Source organism: Anguilla anguilla, chromosome 2 (genome assembly GCF_013347855.1).
Source record: "Anguilla anguilla isolate fAngAng1 chromosome 2, fAngAng1.pri, whole genome shotgun sequence".
Classification (NCBI taxonomy): domain Eukaryota; kingdom Metazoa; phylum Chordata; class Actinopteri; order Anguilliformes; family Anguillidae; genus Anguilla; species Anguilla anguilla.
Genome location: NC_049202.1, coordinates 6,862,563 through 6,884,639, shown reverse-complemented (window position 1 = coordinate 6,884,639; position 22,077 = coordinate 6,862,563). Strand labels below are relative to the sequence as shown.

Here is a 22,077-nt window from a genome sequence, read left to right as displayed (position 1 = left end):
GGCAGCATTGAGTCAAAGTCATAGTCAAAGACAGACACACACACACACACCTGCTTCCCCATCAATGCAGATGCATAGTATTTAACAATGAATTGCAACTGTGTGTGTGTGTTTGTATGTGTGCGTACGTGTGTGTGTGTGTGTGTGTGTTCATGTTCAGGTTGGAAAGTTGCTGTGCGTCTCAAATAATTTTCTGAATTAACAGCTAACTGAGTCCAATCATTCACTCTGCCATCCTTAATCTTCCCTTGGAAGAAAAGTTAACACTAGCAGTTTCCCTCCAATTAAATGTAAATTACGTTTTTTACTTTTTTCTTTTTCTATTAACGGTCTGCATGGTGGCCTGATTCAAATTAATTCCCCTCAATTTGCGGATTCACCACTCTCATTATCTGAACGGCAGGAAGCTATTTTATTTTTTGAACGAGTGATCTGGAACTTTCAGATAGTTGAATATTTTATAACTGTCAGTTGGTTGGAATATTTCAACACTGCTTGTTCTTCCTGACTCCCGTTTTCTCCCAGTTGGTGTGTTTGTGAAAGCACCACATAATGAATATTGAGAACACTCAATGTCCCCACAAAAAGGGTGACTTTGGAGCCAGAGGCCCAGCAATCCCATGATGCACTGCTTCATTATGTGTGCAGGTAAAGGCATCCGCCTTTTAAACATAAATCACAAAATCACAAAAAAATTACATTTTGAAACAGGAACCAGATGAGAGATTTTATTAATCGAATATTCCCTACCATTTTATCTGTTTTTGTGTTATAGTTTTGGTCTCCTTTAAGAAGGAAAACAAGAAACCCATTGAAAGGGGCAGTTCACCCAAAAATGAAATAAAGCCATGCCTTCACTTACCCAGAGTACTATCTATCCATCCAGCTGTAGCAAGGGGTCTAGAAAACTTTACAAATCTCAGCAAAACTATCTGGATGGATAGATACCACTCTGTGTAAATGGAAGCACAGTTTTATTTCATTTTTGTGTGAACTGCCGCTTTGAGTTCAAACATCCTCTTTTATTTTCTTTTATAAAATGTTTTTTTTTTTTGTATTTCTGTTTACCACAACAGAAGAACACACCAGGGGAAAGGTTCAATCAAATCATTTCCTGCAAAATGCTGCCGGGAAGTCTCCTGTTTTTCCGAGAATTCTAAGGGCACTCACCTTTGATGATTGGCTCAGAAGTAAACAGACCAAGGAGCAAACAGACCAATCAGTGCTGACGGAACACTGGTGTGCGAACCCAAGAGCCCTTCTTCAAGCTCGGAAAGGTATGCTTGCAGTCTGTAATTTCCGTTTTTGTGTGTAAAGTGGAGATTCACCGTTTATTAGGGTTCGGGAGAAAGTGTAACATGGTGGAAATGGGTAATACCTGCTTTTCAGTTCACACACAGATGCTGGTTTGTAATTACCAAACCTGGGCCAGATGTGTATTTTAAAAACCTACTAGATTAAATTTAAACACTCCCGCAGATCCCAGAGAACTGTCAACGAAACATTTTAATAACCAAAATGTACAGTTATGTCAAAGAAGCACAAGATGTTTCTTTTAAAATTTCAGTAATCTGAAGGAATTTTACAGCTGTCAAGCAATATTTAAGGCAGTTACTCTTTAGGGCTGGTAAGTACCCCTGAAGGAGACGGGTACTGCAGTCCCTGCTACTCACCCACATTTGAGAGCCCCCCCTTCTGGTTAATGTTGGCAATGGCAGCCGTCAGGTCTTGGGGGTTGGGGAAGGCCTTCAGGCCGATCTCCATCACAGGGTCGTCTCTGCCACAGGAGAAACGAACGCATAAAACGCAGCTAGTACTCAGGACTGGGATTTCCTTTAGTTATTGAAATGGATTAACTTTTTAGAAACCAGTAAAATATGAAAATGAGCTTGTAAGTTCCCTGGGCATTTTCATGGTGAAACAAAATTACACAAAAATTAAATGAAATCATATGGGAGAAGAAAAAAACATTTTTCTCCACGTAGTAGAGTTGAAAATCTTTTTAAATTGCTGGCAATCAATGATGTCTAAAGGACTGAAATGTTGTTAAATACAATATGTGACCCAGGGCCCTGTTTCATTAAGCAGAATTACTGAGCCAGCAGGATAGCTGCACTGAGTAAAACCTGCAACCCTCCCAAATCTGGACTATGGACTGAAGTAAAAAGAGCTGGTCTGGGTTTTACTCAGCGCAGTTATCCAGCTAACTCACTAATCCTGCTTTGTGAAATGGCCCCCAGGTCTGCGTAAGACAACTAAATCCTATAGTAACAGTGTTGAGGCCTACGAACGTTCAGCATGCGTTTTGGGAGGAGGTGAGAGGTCAGCGCTGGTACCCGTATTGAACGATTCCCATCATGGGCCCGGCCACGCCCACGTTAATGACCTGGGACACGGCGGACAGGAAGTCCCTCTGCATCCGGAAGCGCCTCCTCCCGATGCTCCAGCTGCCGTCCATCAGGAAGGCGATGTCCACCTTGCAGCCTGGAAACCGCCGCGGCAACGGGAGGCGGTGGCCACGGTAACCGCCACGCGGAGAAGAAGAAGAAAGGACACGTGCCTCGTTAACGAGGGGAAACGTTCAGCCATCGGCCAGAAAGGAAAAACAGCACCGCCTCAGTCACACAGGAAACAAGGGTACGCACTTAATCAAGAGAAAGCGAGAGAAGCAGGGAAGTCTTAATTGCTGTACGCGTGGGTTAGTTTAGTATGAAAGTATTTAGTATGAAAACCAGTGGGTCAGTCCTTAAAGTGGCTGGGTTTGAAAATATTTCCGACACATGCTCAGTATGTGAAATATGTATGTTGATATACTTGCCACCTGCAAGAGCAACCTGAACTCCCACCATTTTGATCATAGTTTATGGATACATTTATTTGGAAGGTGTTTTCTATTTTTTTTGTAACAAAACGCATTTTCAAGCATTGTTTTTCCATCCCAGCAACATGCTTTATGATAAAAACATTTCAACAGTAGGTCTCCTTCAGTGAGCGACAAAGGACAGAGAGAAACAGATCATTATGATGCTAATTCCGGTTATTACAATCACCTCAGAGTTTTGCACCCACAAGTGAAAGACACGTTAGTATCAAACTAGCCATTTGCGTTCGCATTATCAATTATCTACTAGCTGTTTTTTAATGATTACCGACAACAGAGGAACTCATGGTTTACTTGGAGGTATGTTAGAGAAGCTGTCACAGATTTTTGTGCACGGTCCAAACTTCACGGACTCACTTGGATCTCCCCGGGAAACCGGCTCCGGAATGTTCTGCAGCGGCTCGTTCTCCGGCGTTCCGAACCCTGGAGACGGACAGCGGCGTTCCGATTAGCAGGGGGAAAAAAAAAACAAAACAAAAAAAAAAACACACATTCCTGCACCTTCACTTGAACTTGTCTAGGAACCATTATTGGCATTGGTAGTCTCTTTGTCCGGTCTTTTTGACTTGTACAACAAACGACTCCTTTTGCAAAATCTTTTTTTTTTTTTTGAACCATGCTGAAGCTAACTAAGCCGCAAAACAAATTCTGTGCTGTGGTTAACCTCCTAAATCTATCTGAAGATAGACCCCCTATAATAACTATACGTTCTTGTCCTGCAGCTCTGGGTATTATTAATAAAACTGGAAGGGTATAAAAACCTAGCACATAGAAATTTGAAACACAGGACCTGGTTACTACACCACAGCCCTACAGGTGGAGGCCAAAGCCATTCATCAACTTAGGAAACCAGGCAGATCACAGAAACTCTGAAGGGCAGACAATACATTTTTTGTCCCCTGTAAGGAACGTACGTCTCTGTCTTAATCTCAGTAACAAAATATTTGACTATACTGAGACCTACATTCAATAACAATAAAATGAATAATATTCTAGAAAATATTTTCACTGCAAAATGTTGTTGCCATCCAAGACACTTGCATCATGTCAAAAAAACTAAAATACTTAACTTTTTTCTGTTAGGTCTCAAGGAGAATGTCTCACCTGTATTCAAAGGGTCACTTTCTGCTTTCCAGGCATCGATGGGCTTAACTGTTGAAAACAAGCACGGTATATCTGTTGCAAAACTGCTTCATCACTGGACAGGTACTGTACAGAAAACTTTTGGGGGGGGGGGGGGGGGCGCTGTGGGGCTGTCATCTTGTCTGTAATTTCTAAAGCTAAAGAGATGTAGGATAAGACATGGGGGGTGGGGGCGGGGGGCGGTGGGAGTGGGAGGGGGGTCTCTCTGGTACCTACATCTGGTGTGAGTCGTGTCGGGGAGTGGACTGCGGCCAGGGTCCGGTTCTCCTGCCCTTGGTTCTGAAATTAACACACGTGGTACTGTAGTTACCGAGGCCCCCCCCCAAAACTGCCCGTTAAAACTCCAGCCGACATCCAATCGTCAAAAAGCAGGACAGCACAGAAGACACACACACACACACACACACAAAATAACAAGCAGCCATCTCCCGGCCAATGATTTTTGATGAATGGTCCAAAAAGTGGCCAGTCAGGGACTTAAAATGCAGGAGGCGCATTCAAAATTGTTTCTGTGTGGCTCGCAAACAAAACCACCCTAATTTACAAGCTTCAGTCGTGCTCTGAGCAACAGTTTTTCTCCTATAATTTTCAAAAACAGACAGCCATAACATACTTATGTTTCTTTTCAAGGAGTCTGTTTCGAGGTCTGCTTTTTTGGTTCCACAATTTAGAATTTTTTTCAAGGGCATCACAACCACGATGCTAAAATTTGATCTCCTTCTGCAATCGCAGTGCATTGTCATAAGTCTGGGTAAGAAAATAAATTTGTCCCATGGCAGAGTTCTCTGCTGTTATGAAATAACACTTCAAGGACAACCTCCAGTTTGCTGAGTCCCAAAGTAAAGAATAACTCAAGAAAACAAGGCAGATGAAAAACAAACAATAAAACTACAGCAGTAGCGGGATGGCAATGGATTATGTGTCGTGACAGAAATACAATAGTCTTATTCAACTTTCCATGTGATTGAAATAAAACTTTAAATGAATAATTTATAATAATATGATGAAGATAATTATATATGTATATATAATTATTTATTTTATCTTTATCTAAGGGTGATAGCCATCTAATATTTCCTTACTGAATTGGAAATGCAGGCCTTTCTGCACCTAGTACCAGCATTCTCCAAACTGGTTCAGTCTCTTTCTTTTGTTTGATTTAAAATCCCAGTAATTTGTATAATTCAAGCTTTAAACAATAGCCATTCAAAATAGAACCATAGTTGAATTTCAGTACCTTTGTTTTTTTTACATAATAGTTTTGTTGTTGTTGTTGTTTTTATAGGTCTCATAAACTTTCACATTGTCAAAAAAGAAGCGAACATGAAACAGAAGGTTGACACATAACTTGTTAAACGTTCCACAGAAGTTAAAATAAATTTGTGCGGGACTTACGGAATGGTCCAAACCCGTAGTGCCAGTTTTCGTACTCCGGGATGTTCGGTCTGGGGTTCCGCTCTGGGACGAAACGGTGACAAGTTTAACGGGCACTGCCTTAGGCACCCAGGTGCACCCTGGGAAGGTTTTCTTTTCTACTTTACAGACAGACACTTTCCACTGCTAATCAAAGGACACCGTGCCACTGTTAGACTGTGACATCAAACCTTTGAGTCTTTCCCAGTTCAGAAAGAAGTCACTTAAGCTTGCTAACTTACATGTACAGAGAATGATGTAAATAGTATAACTACTAATACATGTTTTTTTTTATTTCATCATGTAAATACTAATACATGTACATTCTGACACTTTTGGATTTGAGCTGCATATCAAATATTGCTGCATATATTCACAGTCTCTCCCTGGCTTCGTATGCGCACTGATGGAAGCCAAATCTGCCAGCAGAGGAAGTAACTCTGTTGCAGTAACCTGCCGCTCCCATAGAGGGCGCCCTCCGCAGATATTCCCTTTAGGTTGCTCGATGCTGTCTTACCTGCAGGCTCTGGTGGTTCTGGTGCTCTCCACGTGTATCCAGTGTGACCAGTATCAGTACCTGGAGAGGGGGGTAAGCAAATTCAAGATCTGATTCAGATTTGAATTTAGAGTATGGAAACCATTTTATTATTATTATTATTATTATAAAAATCCGTTATTGTTATGATGATAATTATTATTATATTATAGTTATTGTGATTATTATTATGATTATTATTATTGCTGATAATTGTTTCATTTGTAAAATTTATCAGGAATTAATCCTACATATTAAATAACAGGTCCTTGAATGTCTGTGTGAAATTTGTACAGATTTTAACTCGAGCAGAGTGCAGCCCCAGATACTTAAGAAGCAAGCCTTGAGGCACTATGCACACGCTCGGCTAATCTGTAACATTTATGGTTAAATTCAAAATTAGACACGATTATCTAGTTTCACTGACTCAATTAAATTAATTGTCCAAGGATTGCTATCTTTTGTTTAATTAGAAAATTTGTGATTATTTTTTAAAATCATTTTTAAAAATCATTTAATTTCTTATTTTTATTTTTTAATTAAGGTTTTGGTTATGGCAGGTACCTGCAGGTGGTCTCGGAGCAGGGTACCAGTCTGGATACAGGTAAGAGGGAGGCGGCCACTCCCTACTCATAAAAGCTGCACAAGACAACAAAGTGGCTTTTACATTTGCACATTTACATTCAGATTCAGACACGTGGGTGATTATTCAAACTGACTTACCCGTCTTACTTTTTTAAATGTGCAATCCATTTAGATATTTATTAAAACAATTTAGCTTAAATACTTTGCTCAATGGAATCAAGCCTGCAACAAACCCCTGCATTACAAGCCCAGCTCAGAAATATACTGCACTGCCATTTCTATGCTGGGTTTTTCAAGAGCAAGGATGTGCTTTCAAGAGAGCAGCAAGAGAGTTTCTGAAGTGTTCCATGTTCAGAAATATGCTCCTTTGGTCATTTTGTCAGACCCACTTTAAGAAGTCTGCAAAATGGAAAAAAAATTTTTTTATTTTTTATAACAGGTATTTTTCTCCTGTTTGTATCTATCATCAGTTGAGTTCTTTTTCTTGTTCTGTTTATGAAACCAAGGCCTGGATTCAATTAACATTTTTCCTCATCTTTTGACCCACAGTTAAGTTTGTTTGCTTTGAAAAACAGTAACAATTTCACTTAATTGTAAGTCATTGTAATTGTCAGAGTGAAGGAGAAAATGTTGACTGAATACAGGCTTAAGTGTTAACTGATTCAGACCCAAGAAACCAAGTGAAATGAGTTATAGTATCTGAGTAATCCATTGCTTTAACGGATAAGTCAAGTGTAGAGTAACAATGAAAACCAGCAGATCCTTCAGCCCTGCTCTAGCGTAACTTTAAAACGGTAAAATGTTAACTAAACCTCCTTATCTCACGTACAGTGGATCTACGGACAACACAGATCACAATTTTTAATGAAGCAGACCGAGCTGTTGGGGTATAATGCAGAACACCAGAATGACAACTGGGAGGAATGGCAATGCTGTTAATGGTCAGCAGGGACAGCCGATGTTGCTAGAAAGAGTTCTGTAGAGAGTCACGGATCGCACTAGCGATGGGCTATGTCCAAAAGCCTCAAATTCCTCAAGTTTTTTTTTTAACAGAGACCACAGTCACCTCAGGCATTCATCGCCAGTGACCGACCTTCAAACAACAGGAAACTAAAGCAACCGTGCCGAAATTTTTTAAAAATAAAACTGCCTTCGCAGCATAACAGAAATAGATCTGCTGTATGGACACTGCACTTTACCAAGCACCTTTTTCCGGCTCTCACCAACTACAAGGTACATACACGGCCATTTTACTGGGGCCTTCACCCACCCTGCTAGCTTTTTAAAGGATTTTAATGAGGCGGTTAGAAAAACGAGACCTGGAGACTGATCTTAATTACACGGAGCGAACGTTTAATGTAGCAGGATTTCAAAGAGCGCCATTTCAAAAACACTACCGTGCTCTCGTGCGAAAGGACAACAATTCTGGGCAGCTGTAGGCTCCACAACTGAAGCAGAGCTGTTCAATTCAGTTCAGTTCAGTTCAATTGGGTATGCTGGGTATGCTTTTTACAGAGACAATCTCACACAGAGATGCATTACAGAGGAAACAGAAAGGGAAAATTGGGCAAACGCCAGACCAGGAACCCTCAAAAAGCAACCAATTGAGGTTTTTTTTTTTAAAAAAAAAACCTCCCCAGTGGGAAGCAAAACACTCAGACGTAGGCGAGAAAAAAAAAAAACTCCCCAACGGGAGTTGCAGGGGGAGGGAAAGAGTGAAATAACCACTTTATATCGCACAAATACATGGAATTCTAGCGCAATAAGAGCACACTGGCGGCTGCTCTTAGCACTTACGTGGGTTGGGCAGCTCTGTTTGGGCACCCCTCTCCGGTGCTGCAGCCTGTAATCTGTTATACACTGGGAGACAGAGGGGAAGCTATCAACTCTCCTGTGAGCACCGCTGTCCAACTGACACGGCTACTTTCATAAGACCCATTCTGCAGGATACAATGTCTTCGAAAAGTATTCAGACCCCTTCAGACCTACAGCCATATTCTAAAATTGATTAAATTCACTTATATTCACTTACGTACACACAATACCCCAAAATGATAAAGCGAAAATAGGTTTTTTAGAAATTTTTGCAAATTCATTAAAAATAAAAAACTGAAATAGAAAAGGGGTCTGAATATTTTCCGAAGGCATTGTATAAACAGTACATATTTAACCAAGGCTTATGTAATAAAATGTGCATTTCAAATACTTTTAACTCTTTAGATGCTTGTGAGATCTGAAGTTAGAAGTGCTTGTGAGACCCCTGCAATTCCCTGAAAATGTTTGCCAAAACACGTTACTAACCAAAATGTGACATCGTCTGGAAAAATAATTTGCATTGAATGTTAGGTGAAACTATTAAGTTTCTTATAAAAATAATATACAGAAATCACCTGGGTAAAATATGTATTTGAAATGCATAGCTGCACTCCTGCAGGTCCTTCAAAATCTTCTTCAAAACATGTTACTAATCAAAATGTATACAAAGTACTGGAAGTGCTGTTTCTTGCAGAGCAGTCCAGAATGTGCCGGAATGTTACCTGGGACAGAAGAGGTTCCTGTGTGCCTCCTGAGGGCAGACTGGGGGTCCTGTCTGTTCATACCTGTGGAATGCACACACACATACGCGGGATGGAGAAAGGACTGAATGTACCCGTCGGGTTGTTCCTGCAGCTAGAGAAACTGAAGGAAACGGTGTCTGTGCTGTTTTCTGAGAGCAGTGATGGTGTGGACGGTCATCATACCTTGAGCTGGCCACTGCACAGGTAAGCTTAGGGTCCGCCCTGAGAGAAAGAGAGATAATATTTGGGTATATTAGTCCAGACAGATCGATAAAAAGTTTAATTGAAATTTAAATGTGGAAAAATCTGCCCAAAAACATTTTTTAAAAAATCTAAATGTCACTATCTGCCGACAACAGAAATAGCAAAAAGCAGATAATACAAACACACAAGTCATGTGTGCTTATACCCAACTTCATGAGATATTGCTCCTAAGATGTTGCTACGCCTGAAGGCATAGAGGGGTGATTCCTGTTTAATGTGAAAAGTATATACATTCATGCTTTTTCCAAGTTGCGAAATCTTCAAGATTTCAACTATCAACTAACATTTTATTTGAGAAATGTGGCAGGTTTGTACATATTTTTTCAGGTTTTTCTTAAAAGAGAAAAGCCATTACTATGTTCACCTTGCTTTTATGTCCCATAGTTTTTTGCCAAGTCTTTGAGCTTTAGATTGTGGTGAAGGTTTGATGGGAATTGTATTTAAATTCTAAATTGGAAGACCAGTTGTGCAGAGCACGAGAGCATCTTAGAAATGTTTATTTTATATAAAAAGAATCCAACTATATTTGGTTGGAATTCCACCACAATAAACATAAGTAGCAACGTAGGGATTTAATTAAGTGAGGTGAACATTTCCTTTAAACTTCTTGGGACAGAATAAACTGTACGCTCTTTCATTTAACACCATTTAAGAGACTGAGTGGTTTTGGAAACCGAGCGGAGAAACCTTGTTTTTGCTGTTGTTGCAGAAGTGCTGTAGCTAGTCATTGCACGGTGGTTAAAACGACTGACATCTTAAAGAGAAGGTTTTAACTTGCAGCCACGCTGGACAACCCAGTCTATTTCAGAACATAAGAAATGTCAAACTCTGGGGACAGACTTTTATTTTCAAACACTATATTCAAGTCTAAGATAAATAAAAGAACTTGGAAATAAAACGGATCTAAACATTAAAAACAGACAAACATCACTCCCCAAGGAATAGGGCATTGTTAAAAATGACAACAGCCCAAACAAAGAAATTATAAAATAACGTAAACATTCATTTCTACATTCTATTGTTCGATTTGTTATCATGAAGGTAAGTGAAGGTGTTCAATAGAGTTTAAGAGATTCAGAAATGTTCTTTTGGGGTGATTTCAAAACACACTTTCAGATCCCTGAGAATATTCAAATAAACATCCTACCAAAGTATAGTATATACCAAAGTACCATACCATACCATAAACCAAAGAATAGTATATAAAAGAAACACTTAGCTCTGATTTTTTTTTCCTTTTAAAATTGCCAGTAAGCTGCAGAAATATGCTACTGGAATAAAGTTCAGATCCACACTGTCCTGGGAGGGAGTGACCGAACAGAGCAGGTGAACAGGTAGGCCCAGGAAAGCGTCCTCCCCCTGTCTGCACCTGGCCCCGCCCACACCTGGCCACACTCACCTGCGCGGGGCGTGGCCGCCATCCCACCAGTGTACGGGTGACTGCTCCCTGGGACGAGAGACGGAGAGTCACAGTTTAATAGGGCGTTCAGGGCCGATCTCACAGACACATAGTAAGCTCAGTTCTGGACTAAATTGAGTTTTGCATGGAAAATTTAATTTAACTTTGGGTGTCTTGTGACATGGGCTGAAGAGCATTGACGAGATGCTCATTACGAGTTGTAACGTCAGCGGTTCTGGTTGCGTGACCCTTTGTCAAATGTCTCTTCCTCTCTCTCGCTGCCCATTCTTCCTGTCTCTCTACACGGTCCTGTCCGATCAGCTGAAAAAGCCCTAAAATATATATATATATTTTTAAAGTAAACTGAATTTTGTCTAGGACTATCTGTGTCTGTGAATGTCTCGGACGTTTGGATTGCACATATGTTTATGTTTAAGGTGAACCTGAGCTTGTATTTTATCGCTCCAGAGATTCCTGGCCAGCTAATTAAATGATTCCCTGCAGGTTCCGCAGACAGGGCTGTTAGTAAAAGTGTAAAACCCTGCTCTCCGGCATGTACCATCGTCCCGGACTTTGTAGACGGCAGCGTGCGGATTGACGGTGGGGAGGGGGCTGCTGGGGGCAACCCCAAGACCATCGCTGGTAGTGGGAGGGGTGGTTGTGGTTGGCTCGGCGACCGTTGGCTGGACGATGGTTTCCGAGGGAACCTCAGCCTCTCTGAGCTCTACATGAGGGAGGAGAGTGAGAGAACACTCAGTAACTTTCACAGTAACTCATCTTTTACAGCATTCCATGACTGGGAGGATGCAGATGTTCGTGGATATCTAAAGAAGAACAACGCTGTGGTGTACAAGCTGTAATCAGAGCAACACTTAACTGCAACATGGTCAGGATCTCGCCTCAGCTACACAGCTGTGGCAAGCAAATGAGTCTAAACCTTTCTAAAAATAAAGTGAACCTTGCTTTCAAAGGGCTTTCAAAAGTGAGACAGGAGAATCTTTTTTTAATAAGGAACACACAGCTAAAGCTGTGGAGTGCAGAGCTGTTTCTCTGTCAAACAGTGCTCACATATGAAGCGTAAAATATCCACTCCATCTGCACACTGATGCAAAAAAATTGTCGATACATTAACTGATTATTTTTGGCAGGTACTGGAATGTTATCAAGATTGCCTTTGGTTTGCTTGAATGTTCACTGATTTGTATGAATGGGCACTGGATTAAATATGTATTATGTATGACAAAGACACCCTGCTTTCACTCCGGGCTTTTCTGATGTACAATCAACAGGTTTCATTCTGGACTCACCAAGGCAACAGAATTGCAATTACTGTCTGATAAAAGTCCTCCTCTCCTCTCACCTGTTGAAACTGAAGTTTGGCGTGTGGGAGTGTAGTCCAGCGTAGACGGATATAGGACTCCCTTCCTTGGCTTGCCGACTGTAAAAGACGACCATAACCACAACCACAACAAGCTGAGGTCTGCTACTGGATGATATACTGTACCACATCTCAAAGTCATTCCTGACCTCCTGGAACCCATGTTAAATGTATTTTCGTATTTATGATCACTTTTATACTCTTAAAGCGCCCACCAGCACAAAGAACTATAATAATAATGAAATAAAAATGTATCGGTTGTTTCCCTTTTTTGGGAAAGTTGTTTGGGCCTGGAGTATACTGTATAAATAAAGTTTTATTTTACAATAAAATCAAATGACATCTTTCCACTTTAAATGCATTGAAGTTTCTGCGCTACAACTACAAGTGTGTGCAACAGTACAGGAAGTCTGTGAACAAATGTTTAATTTGAATGACATTTTTGTATTCAGTCTTAGAAATGACCATGAATTAACACTACTTTAAGCATGGAAAATGTCAATTCCAGTCATTTGGGTAAACATGTCCACAAAGGTATGTGATATTTCATCAAACTGTTTGAAGAGTTTCAAGCATTAATGTGGAAAAGCCATTGGACATCCTTTGACAAAACCAGAACAAAAGGTAGGTCTACAGATACAACACACGGAATGTTCTGCGACTTTGTCCTCTTAAATGTATTCACTTAAAAGAAACATATTTAAGGTAAATATAAAAACATAGGAATAGGAATGGACAGGAAATCGTGTTTATTTAACTACCACAGTGAAATAAATGAATATAAATGTGTTTTAAGAAATTTATGAGGAATTATGCCTTTCACTGGAAAATAAAAAATATATAAGACTATAGTCTTATGTCCAAAATGTGATAAAATAGCAAAAATATTTAAAATGGGATATTTCAATTTAGATGGATAGGAAATCATGTTTATTTAACAACCAGAGTGAAATAAATGAATATAAATGTGTTTTAAGAAATTTATAAGGCAATATGCCTTTCACTGGAAAATAAAAAATATATAAGACTATAGTCTTATGTCCAAAATGTGATAAAATAGCAAAAATATTTAAAATGGGATATTTCAATTTAGATGGATAGGAAATCGTGTTTATTTAACTACCACAGTGAAATAAATGAATATAAATGTGTTTTAAAAAATATGTTGAAATATGCCTTTCACTGGAAATAAAAAATATATAAGACTATAGTCTTATATAAAAAATATATAAGACTATAGTCTTATGTCCAAAATGTGATAAAATAGCAAAAATATTTAAAATGGGATATTTCAATTTAGATGGAGAGGAAATCATGTTTATTTAACTACCACAGTGAAATAAATGAATATAAATGTGTTTTAAGAAATTTATAAGTAAATATGCCTTTCACTGGAAAATAAAAAATATATAAGACTATAGTCCTATGTCCAAAATGTGATGAAATAGCAAAAATACTTAAAATGGGATATTTTAATTTAGATGGATAGGAAATTGAGTAGCCTATATTTAACCATCACAGTGAAATAAATGAAAATAAATGTGTTTAAAAAAATATGTTGAAATATGCCTTTCACTGGAAAATAAAAAATATATAAGACTATAGTCTTATGTCCAAAATGTGATAAAATAGCAAAAATACTTAAAATGGGATATTTTAATTTAGATGGATAGGAAATCATGTTTATATAACAACCAGAGTGAAATAAATGAATATAAACGTGTTTTAAGAAATTTATAAGGAAATATGCCTTTCACTGGAAAATAAAAAATATATAAGACTATAGTCTTATGTCCAAAATGTGATAAAATAGCAAAAATATTAAAAATGGGATATTTCAATTTAGATGGATAGGAAATCGTGTTTATTTAACTACCACAGTGAAATAAATGAATATAAATGTGTTTAAAAAAATAGGTTGAAATATGCCTTTCACTGGAAATAAAAAATATATAAGACTATAGTCTTATGTCCAAAATGTGATAAAATAGCAAAAATACTTAAAATGGGATATTTTAATCTAGATGGAGAGGAAATCATGCTTATTTAACAACCAGAGTGAAATAAATGAATATAAATGTGTTTTAAGAAATTTATAAGGAAATATGCCTTTCACTGGAAAATAAAAAATATATAAGACTATAGTCTTATGTCCAAAATGTGATAAAATAGCAAAAATATTTAAAATGGGATATTTCAATTTAATTGGATAGGAAATCGTGTTTATTTAACTACCACAGTGAAATAAATGAATATAAATGTATTTTAAAAAATATGTTGAAATATGCCTTTCCCTGGAAATAAAAAATATATAAGACTATAGTCTTATGTCCAAAATGTGATAAAATAGCAAAAATACTTAAAATGGGATATTTTAATCTAGATGGAGAGGAAATCATGTTTATTTAACAACCAGAGTGAAATAAATGAATATAAATGTGTTTTAAGAAATTTATAAGGAAATATGCCTTTCACTGGAAAATAAAAAATATATAAGACTATAGTCCTATGTCCAAAATGTGATAAAATAGCAAAAATACTTAAAATGGGATATTTTAATTTAGATGGATAGGAAATTGTGTAGCCTATATTTAACCACCACAGTGAAATAAATGAAAATAAATGTGTTTAAAAAATATGTTGAAATATGCCTTTCACTGGAAAATAAAAAATATATAAGACTATAGTCTTATGTCCAAAATGTGATAAAATAGCAAAAATACTTAAAATAGGATATTTTAATCTAGATGGATAGGAAATCATGTTTATTTAACAACCACAGGGAAATAAATGAATATAAACGTGTTTTAAGAAATTTATAAGGAAATATGCCTTTCACTGGAAAATAAAAAATATATAAGACTATAGTCTTATGTCCAAAATGTGATAAAATAGCAAAAATATTAAAAATGGGATATTTCAATTTAGATGGATAGGAAATCGTGTTTATTTAACTACCACAGTGAAATAAATGAATATAAATGTGTTTAAAAAAATAGGTTGAAATATGCCTTTCACTGGAAATAAAAAATATATAAGACTATAGTCTTATGTCCAAAATGTGATAAAATAGCAAAAATACTTAAAATGGGATATTTTAATCTAGATGGATAGGAAATCATGCTTATTTAACAACCAGAGTGAAATAAATGAATATAAATGTGTTTTAAGAAATTTATAAGGAAATATGCCTTTCACTAAAAAATAAAAAATATATAAGACTATAGTCTTATGTCCAAAATGTGATAAAATATCAAAAATATTTAAAATGGGATATTTCAATTCAGATGGATAGGAAATCGTGTTTATTTAACTACCACAGTGAAATAAATGAATATAAATGTGTTTTAAAAAATATGTTGAAATATGCCTTTCACTGGAAATAAAAAATATATAAGACTATAGTCTTATGTCCAAAATGTGATAAAATAGCAAAAATATTTAAAATGGGATATTTCAATTCAGATGGATAGGAAATTGAGTAGCCTATATTTAACCACCACAGTGAAATAAATGAAAATAAATGTGTTTAAAAAAATATGTTGAAATATGCCTTTCACTGGAAATAAAAAATATATAAGACTATAGTCTTATGTCCAAAATGTGATAAAATAGCAAAAATATTTAAAATGGGATATTTCAATTCAGATGGATAGGAAATCGTGTTCATTTAACTACCACAGTGAAATAAATGAATATAAATGTGTTTTAAAAAATATGTTGAAATATGCCTTTCACTGGAAAATAAAAAATATATAAGACTATAGTCTTATGTCCAAAATGTGATAAAATAGCAAAAATACTTAAAATGGGATATTTTAATCTAGATGGATAGGAAATCATGTTTATTTAACAACCACAGTGAAATAAATGAATATAAATGTGTTTTAAGAAATTTATGAGGAAATATGCCTTTCACTGGAAAATAAAACATATATAAGACTAAAGTCTTATGTCCAAAATGTGAAAAAATGGCAAAAATATTTAAAACTGGATGTTTTAATTTAGTTGGATAGGAAATTGTGTTTATTTAACCACCACAGTGAAATCAATGTTTTAAGAACTTTATGTTGAAATATGCCTTTCACTGGAAATAAAAAAATACATAAGACTAAAGTAAACATTGTCATGTTATTTTTCATAGTCGTGGTCATCATTCTTTGAGAAAACAAGCCTTTGCACCAGTGGCTCCTGGCCCTGGTCCTGGCGACCTACCGTATTGTAGATTTTTATTTCAGCACTACTGTTTGTTAGAGCTGGGGTGAAAACCTACAGGACAGCAGATACTCGAGGAACAGGGCGCTTCCACAACTTCCCACAGACAGTGAGGAGACAGGGCTGACCTGACACGTTGAAGGACTCCCTCCATTTGGGCAGAGAGAGGGAACGTACGCCGTGAGAGAAGCTGCCCTTGTAGGAAGACTGCCCCGCCATTTTGCTCACAATCACCTTCCCGCCCTTGTTGGTGATGACACCGCTGAAAGAGAACCCAACCGTCCTTGACAACCAACTCAAGGGAGAGGCCACCACAGGATTCCATCGCTATAGCCTGGCATTGCTCATTAGTGCAATGATCTATGCTAGAGGCTACTTAAGTCCATTAACTCTTTAGATGCTGGTAATATGTTTTTTTTTTTTTTTTTTTTTTAAACAAACTGAAAAAAACTTGGGGCAATAATACAAATCGCTAAATTGAGGTAGGGGTGGTGATATCAGTGGTTCACAGAAAAGCATTCACGCATTACAGTGCATTAGTTGATAGAGCTGCATAGTCTTTATAAACAAAGAGAAACTCCTGTGGTTCTAAGAATTTAAGTCTGACGGGTGCTTTGACTCAGTAGCGCCCCCCTCTGGTGTCACCTGTGGATGGCGGCATTGCAGATGCTGGAGATGGAAGCGAAGGTCCCCGAGCCGTACACCGGCTGCTTGGTCTCCCTGCAGTTGACGGGACACTTTGCAATGAATTCTGGGAGGTTGACCTTCCCAGCCCGGACATCGCACTCAATGAGTGGCACAACTGGGTGGAAAGAGAGGGTCAAGTGGCAGACGTGTCAGTCAAGACGCTTGGTTGCCATAGTAACGGATGTTGGTCAGATGGCACTTGGCGCTCACTAACATGGCCACAAAATTAAATGTAAGCAACATTAAAAGCAACATTAAAAACGAGACCATACACGCAATTATGATCTGTGCTAAATGCAATACTGTGCAGCGAATTAATTGAAATGAGAAAAACAGCAAACAGACAGAGCAAATGGAAGTGGCAGCCTTCCTGCTTTCATAGAAGTGCATGGAGGAGCATTTCTGGGCGTGAAATCGGAAATCACCTCAACGTGTTTACCTCTGATGCCTAATTACCTAATTTATCCTAATTGTTTATACAAAACAGCAACATTTTTTGCCAGCATTCTAAACTGCTCTCTCTGCAGTGCAGCTTTTGTGCTGTGTGCTGGTATTCCCAAACCAGACCGCCACAGAGAAAGTTCTATGTGGTGTAGAACATGTATGGACAGGTACAAACGTTCTGCTCTAAAAACACACGGCACATAACACAGAAGAGAAGTGATGTCACTGACTCTGCATTAGTTTCAGAAAGACTCACATCCTCAGATTACAGAAGCTTGGATTTGGGCAGACACAATTTCTTGCTCTCTTAAATAATTCATAACAGAACAAACATGATTTGTCCCTGCTTCACTTTCACTATGACTTATATCTTTAGACCATTACATTACATTACATTACAGGCATTTGGCAGACGCTCTTATCCAGAGCGACGTACAACAAGTGTATAACCATAACCAGGAACAAGTATGACGAAACCCCTAGAGAGAATAGACCATAGTTTTTAGTGTGGAAGTTGGGGGGACTGTGTTTGTTTTTTCTCACCTTGTTTTGGCTTCTTGTTCGGTCGAGCCCTGGTGCTAATCACTAGCAGCAAAGCTAGGAGAGAAGGAAGCAAAGTTCATACCCATATGCATCACACCTAATCACCTCACTGCAAAAAAACCCCCAAAAAACAAGTCGATCTCAACAAGCATTTTAATCTCATATGATCACTTTAAATCTCATTTCTATTCATTTTTTTTTTTGCTGAATAAGACAAACATATTGCCAATGTGGTGAAACAATTTGATTAATTCAACGATTTGCCGACGGGGTAACACAATTTCACTTGTCAAGCAAACAGTAGCTTAAAATGAGATCATATTTTCCACTCGTTTTTTTTCCCCCACTTGTTAAGACTGCCTTTTTGCAGTGCTGAGCACAAATTATAAAGTCATATCAGGGTTATTGTTAGGTTAGGGTTAGATTAGGTCATTTCAATTTTAGTTCCATCAGTTCCATTTCAGAAACTAACTGCAATCCGTCATGTCCTATGCATGATTCATTCAACAAATTAATTAATGAAGTTAATTAATTACTTAATTTTCTGAACTGACAGACCTAAAATCGAATTGTTCCCAAGTTTGGCGCATCTGAATATTATCAGTAGGCAGATTTTATTTTATTTTTTGCATGAGATAAGTTCAGTCTGAGGCAACCTGATGTGGCTACACTGATGATAACGACCATCCTGCAGAAAGGGTCAACCCAGATAACAGAGAGTCCCAAGATCACCTCTCCAGCGCAGACATTTCTGAGGGGTGAGGCCAAGGCGAAGACGGCCTTCGCGCGCGTGTCTGGTGACATCACGGCTCGCGGATCATTTTCCGCTGACAGATTATTTATGTTCCCGCCATCGATCCTCAGGGCAGGTTCAGCGGCAGTTCGTAGACCGCTCCGGGTGCGTTCTCTCGAACACTACGTCTGTTTTTCCGCGCCGTGCCACCTGCCTGCACCCCGAACAGCCAGGTCCATAGAGCAGACGCTACCCTGAGACTCGTCTCTCCGAATTAAAACTTAATACACAGTAGGCGTGGGGGAAGAAGAACAAACAACGATCTCATTCTGTGGCTAATAAGTGCTTGTTTTCCATCCTGATAGAATATCTCTGCACTGATTGGACAGTCTCATTCCGTGGCTTCTAATAGTTTGTATTCCTTTCTGATAGAATATCCTGCACTGATTGGATGATCTCATTCCGTGGCTTCTAATAAATGTTTGTATTCCTCCCTGAGAGAATATCACTGCAATGATTGGATGAACTGATTCAGTGGCTTCTAATAATTGTTTGGATTCCTTCCAGATAGAATGTTACTGCACTGATTGGAAGAGCTGGTTCTACAATACTTGGGTGACATGGTGCATGTTACTGCTACCTCATAAGGAGGTTCTGGGTTCGAGTCCTGGGCGGCCTGGGTCCTCTCTATTTGGAGTTTGCATGTGTGCGTAAGTTTCTTCCAGGTAATCTGGTTTCCTCCCACGATCCAAAGACATGTAGCCCAGGGACTACACATGAAAATTAGCCTCCCCGGCTCACTCTGGCACATTTACAGAAATATCATCAAAAGCCATTTCTCTTGCCATATAAGTCTAACACATTAATTAAAATGTTGAGAGTGTGTATCCACGGGTCACAGTTCAAATCCTGTCCATTATTTGGAAGACACATCAGTAAACTTCCTGTAGAATGACAATCATTTTATTAATATTTTTAATTCATATTCAGACCAGATTTTCTTTAGTAAGATTCAATTGAATATTCTCAGTAATCTGAAGCTGTTTTTTCAGCAAAGAGTTGAAAAATTCAAATGCTGAATGTACAAAGCAACATCGATGGTTTTAAATAAACTATAACAGCATTTAAATAGTGTCCAACACGGACCACAAGTAAACTATTACAGTTTTACATTAATAATTTTTCTGGGTGCTTGTGTAACCCGGTCTGGTATACAAGGACACAGACAGATTTTAATGAGAACACCAGTCAAGCTAACAAAGAAGATTTGTGCTCTGTTATGGCTTGTGCCAGGTAACCCTGGCTGGGCTCTCAGATGCAAAAGCCTGATCGTTAGCAAATGTGCTTTAATTACTGGGATGGCAAACATCACCTGAAATTACAATCCAGTGTTTAAAAAAACCTACTGAGACAGAGAGCGATGACTGATATCCGGGTCATTACGGAGGTCTGGCGGGTCCAGTGGATTGGTCAGAGGTCCACCCCGTCTCCACGGCAATGCCAGCTGCATGACAACAGCAGAACAAATCACAACACAGAAACATCACAACTGGCCCAGTGCAGTGACTGCAAACCTGGGCCAAATACTTAATTTAAATAAATCAATGCCAGTAAAACAAAATGTTTTTTTTTTTTTAAAGCCCAATCATATGAAAGAAGAAGTTCATTCTGAATACTGACGAAAATAGATGTTTGTTTAAAAATTATCCATAATTTTCAGGAGTTTAACTGGTGTCTAAAGTATTTCAAATAGTTATCTGACTGACTTATCTTACTGACTGACCATTAAACTGTGGACAGTACAATGTATTTACATTGAGGTCCTCAGGTGGATTCAATCCACCTACCTTTAAAAAATATATATATATATATATATATATATATATATATATATATATATATATACGTATATATATTTTTTTTTTTTGTCATGAAATCTTTTGCATTACTTAATGCTCTGACACAGCTGTTATTAAAGAGCTACTGTGTAGCTCTCAATTCTCCAAACACCTTTTTTAAATCTTTAATCGCGATCCCTACCTTCAAAGGAACGGCAACCGCTGTAAATTAGCGTGTTCGCAGACACGTTACGGACTGTCAGCGGTGCCACACCCACCGGGGCTATGTCTTTATCGGGACATCCTGTTCCTACCCTCTCGCAAGCAGCCAAAAAGTCTGGAGGCTCGGGGCAAGTCTGAAAAGATTTTTTATTCCATCAAAAGCATGACCTGCTGTCGCGTGCCAAACCCGAAAATTCTTGCGGCAGAGATAGAGATACCGGAGCCAAACTTCTGTCATTACATCAACAGGTATCTTAGTTACAGTTTAGCACTTTTCCCGATCCGCAGAGACACACCCCCGCCCCCCCCCCCACTCCGAGCCGCAAGGCAACATGCCATTTTCACGAAATCCTAAATGCACGGAGGCTCCTTACTTTAACATAAGAGGAGGAATATTCCCTTTCACATGGGTGTTTCAGCAGAACAACATGATCGGGGACATAAAGGAAACTGATCTCCCAAGACTAATGCATCTCCTTGAAGTCTTAATAAAAGGAGCTTCTGTATCCAGGTGGGGCCCTACAATAGCCTGTGCAGTTTGGCGTAAGTTTTCTAATCTGTGAGCTTCGATTGCAGGCGTCTCACGTAACCTGCCTTAGCCCAGAGAGGGCGAGAGAAAAGAGCCCCCTTTTTTTAGGGACTTTTGTCCTCAGTTTGGATGGTCCCAAAGGCATTAGGCTCTAAAACCTAACGTGAAACAGTGAGAAACATTTTCCATTGGCTCTGTATCACTTCAAAGCAAAAAGGCCAATACCAACAGTTATCTGAAAAAAAATAAATAAATAAAAACACAATGCAATGAAGATTCATTATTTAGAATCTGTGGCCAGTCCTAATGTTGTACAGTACAGCTTATCATACAGCTCTTTCTGTTAGCTTTGCACAGTTAGGGTCTACACGCAATTCTTTTGGGGACTTTTCAAAGCATTTGACCAATGGTAACGATTCAAATCATATGCATCCCATGCTACAGTATACAGCAAGTGTTACCGTATACCATCACATTTCCTGGCAATCACCACTGAACCCATACCAAGAGGCCAGGCAGTGGAGGATGGGTTCCCTACATCCAGGTTCCACCCGAGATTTTTATATTGCTTGTGTTAGGCATATACACAGCAACATACTCCATAGCATCTGCTTTAAACCAAATCACACAGCCCCGATCCTCTCGCGGAAGATCTGAATTCGTCTGGAGAGAGAGAATGCTAAATATTCATCATGGAAACATTTCTGGAT

The 22,077-nt window shown here is 38.4% G+C and overlaps 1 protein-coding gene and 1 long non-coding RNA gene across 4 annotated transcripts in view; one reads left to right on the top strand and one right to left on the bottom strand.

Moving 5' to 3' along the window:
- The window catches only part of LOC118219700 (vitrin-like), a 28,952-nt gene that overhangs the window by 3,152 nt on the left and 3,723 nt on the right, over positions 1-22,077 (bottom strand). The window contains exons 2-20 of one of the 2 annotated variants that reach the window (XM_035403037.1): positions 20,819-20,972; positions 20,185-20,282; positions 18,046-18,099; positions 17,017-17,173; positions 16,500-16,633; positions 12,139-12,216; positions 11,338-11,502; positions 10,779-10,826; positions 9,299-9,337; positions 9,095-9,157; positions 8,355-8,417; positions 6,537-6,611; positions 5,955-6,014; positions 5,420-5,482; positions 4,241-4,303; positions 3,986-4,033; positions 3,239-3,304; positions 2,337-2,484; positions 1,674-1,777 (exon numbers count right to left, since the gene is read on the bottom strand). In XM_035403037.1, the coding sequence (XP_035258928.1) occupies positions 1,674-1,777; positions 2,337-2,484; positions 3,239-3,304; positions 3,986-4,033; positions 4,241-4,303; positions 5,420-5,482; positions 5,955-6,014; positions 6,537-6,611; positions 8,355-8,417; positions 9,095-9,157; positions 9,299-9,337; positions 10,779-10,826; positions 11,338-11,502; positions 12,139-12,216; positions 16,500-16,633; positions 17,017-17,173; positions 18,046-18,099; positions 20,185-20,218 (1,462 nt within the window). In that variant the 5' untranslated portion in view covers positions 20,219-20,282; positions 20,819-20,972. The remainder of the gene's footprint in view (positions 1-1,673; positions 1,778-2,336; positions 2,485-3,238; positions 3,305-3,985; positions 4,034-4,240; positions 4,304-5,419; positions 5,483-5,954; positions 6,015-6,536; positions 6,612-8,354; positions 8,418-9,094; positions 9,158-9,298; positions 9,338-10,778; positions 10,827-11,337; positions 11,503-12,138; positions 12,217-16,499; positions 16,634-17,016; positions 17,174-18,045; positions 18,100-20,184; positions 20,283-20,818; positions 20,973-22,077) is intronic. The other variant, XM_035403035.1, reaches the window with a different exon arrangement.
- LOC118219701 lies at positions 1,087-12,440 on the top strand. Of its 2 annotated transcripts, XR_004763827.1 has the most exons (8): positions 1,087-1,277; positions 4,018-4,087; positions 5,961-6,026; positions 6,517-6,576; positions 7,611-7,790; positions 9,067-9,319; positions 10,631-10,713; positions 11,565-12,440. It is a non-coding gene; the product is annotated as an uncharacterized LOC118219701 (long non-coding RNA). The 2 variants fall into 2 exon arrangements; XR_004763826.1 differs by lacking the exon at positions 11,565-12,440 and having other exon boundaries at positions 10,631-11,327.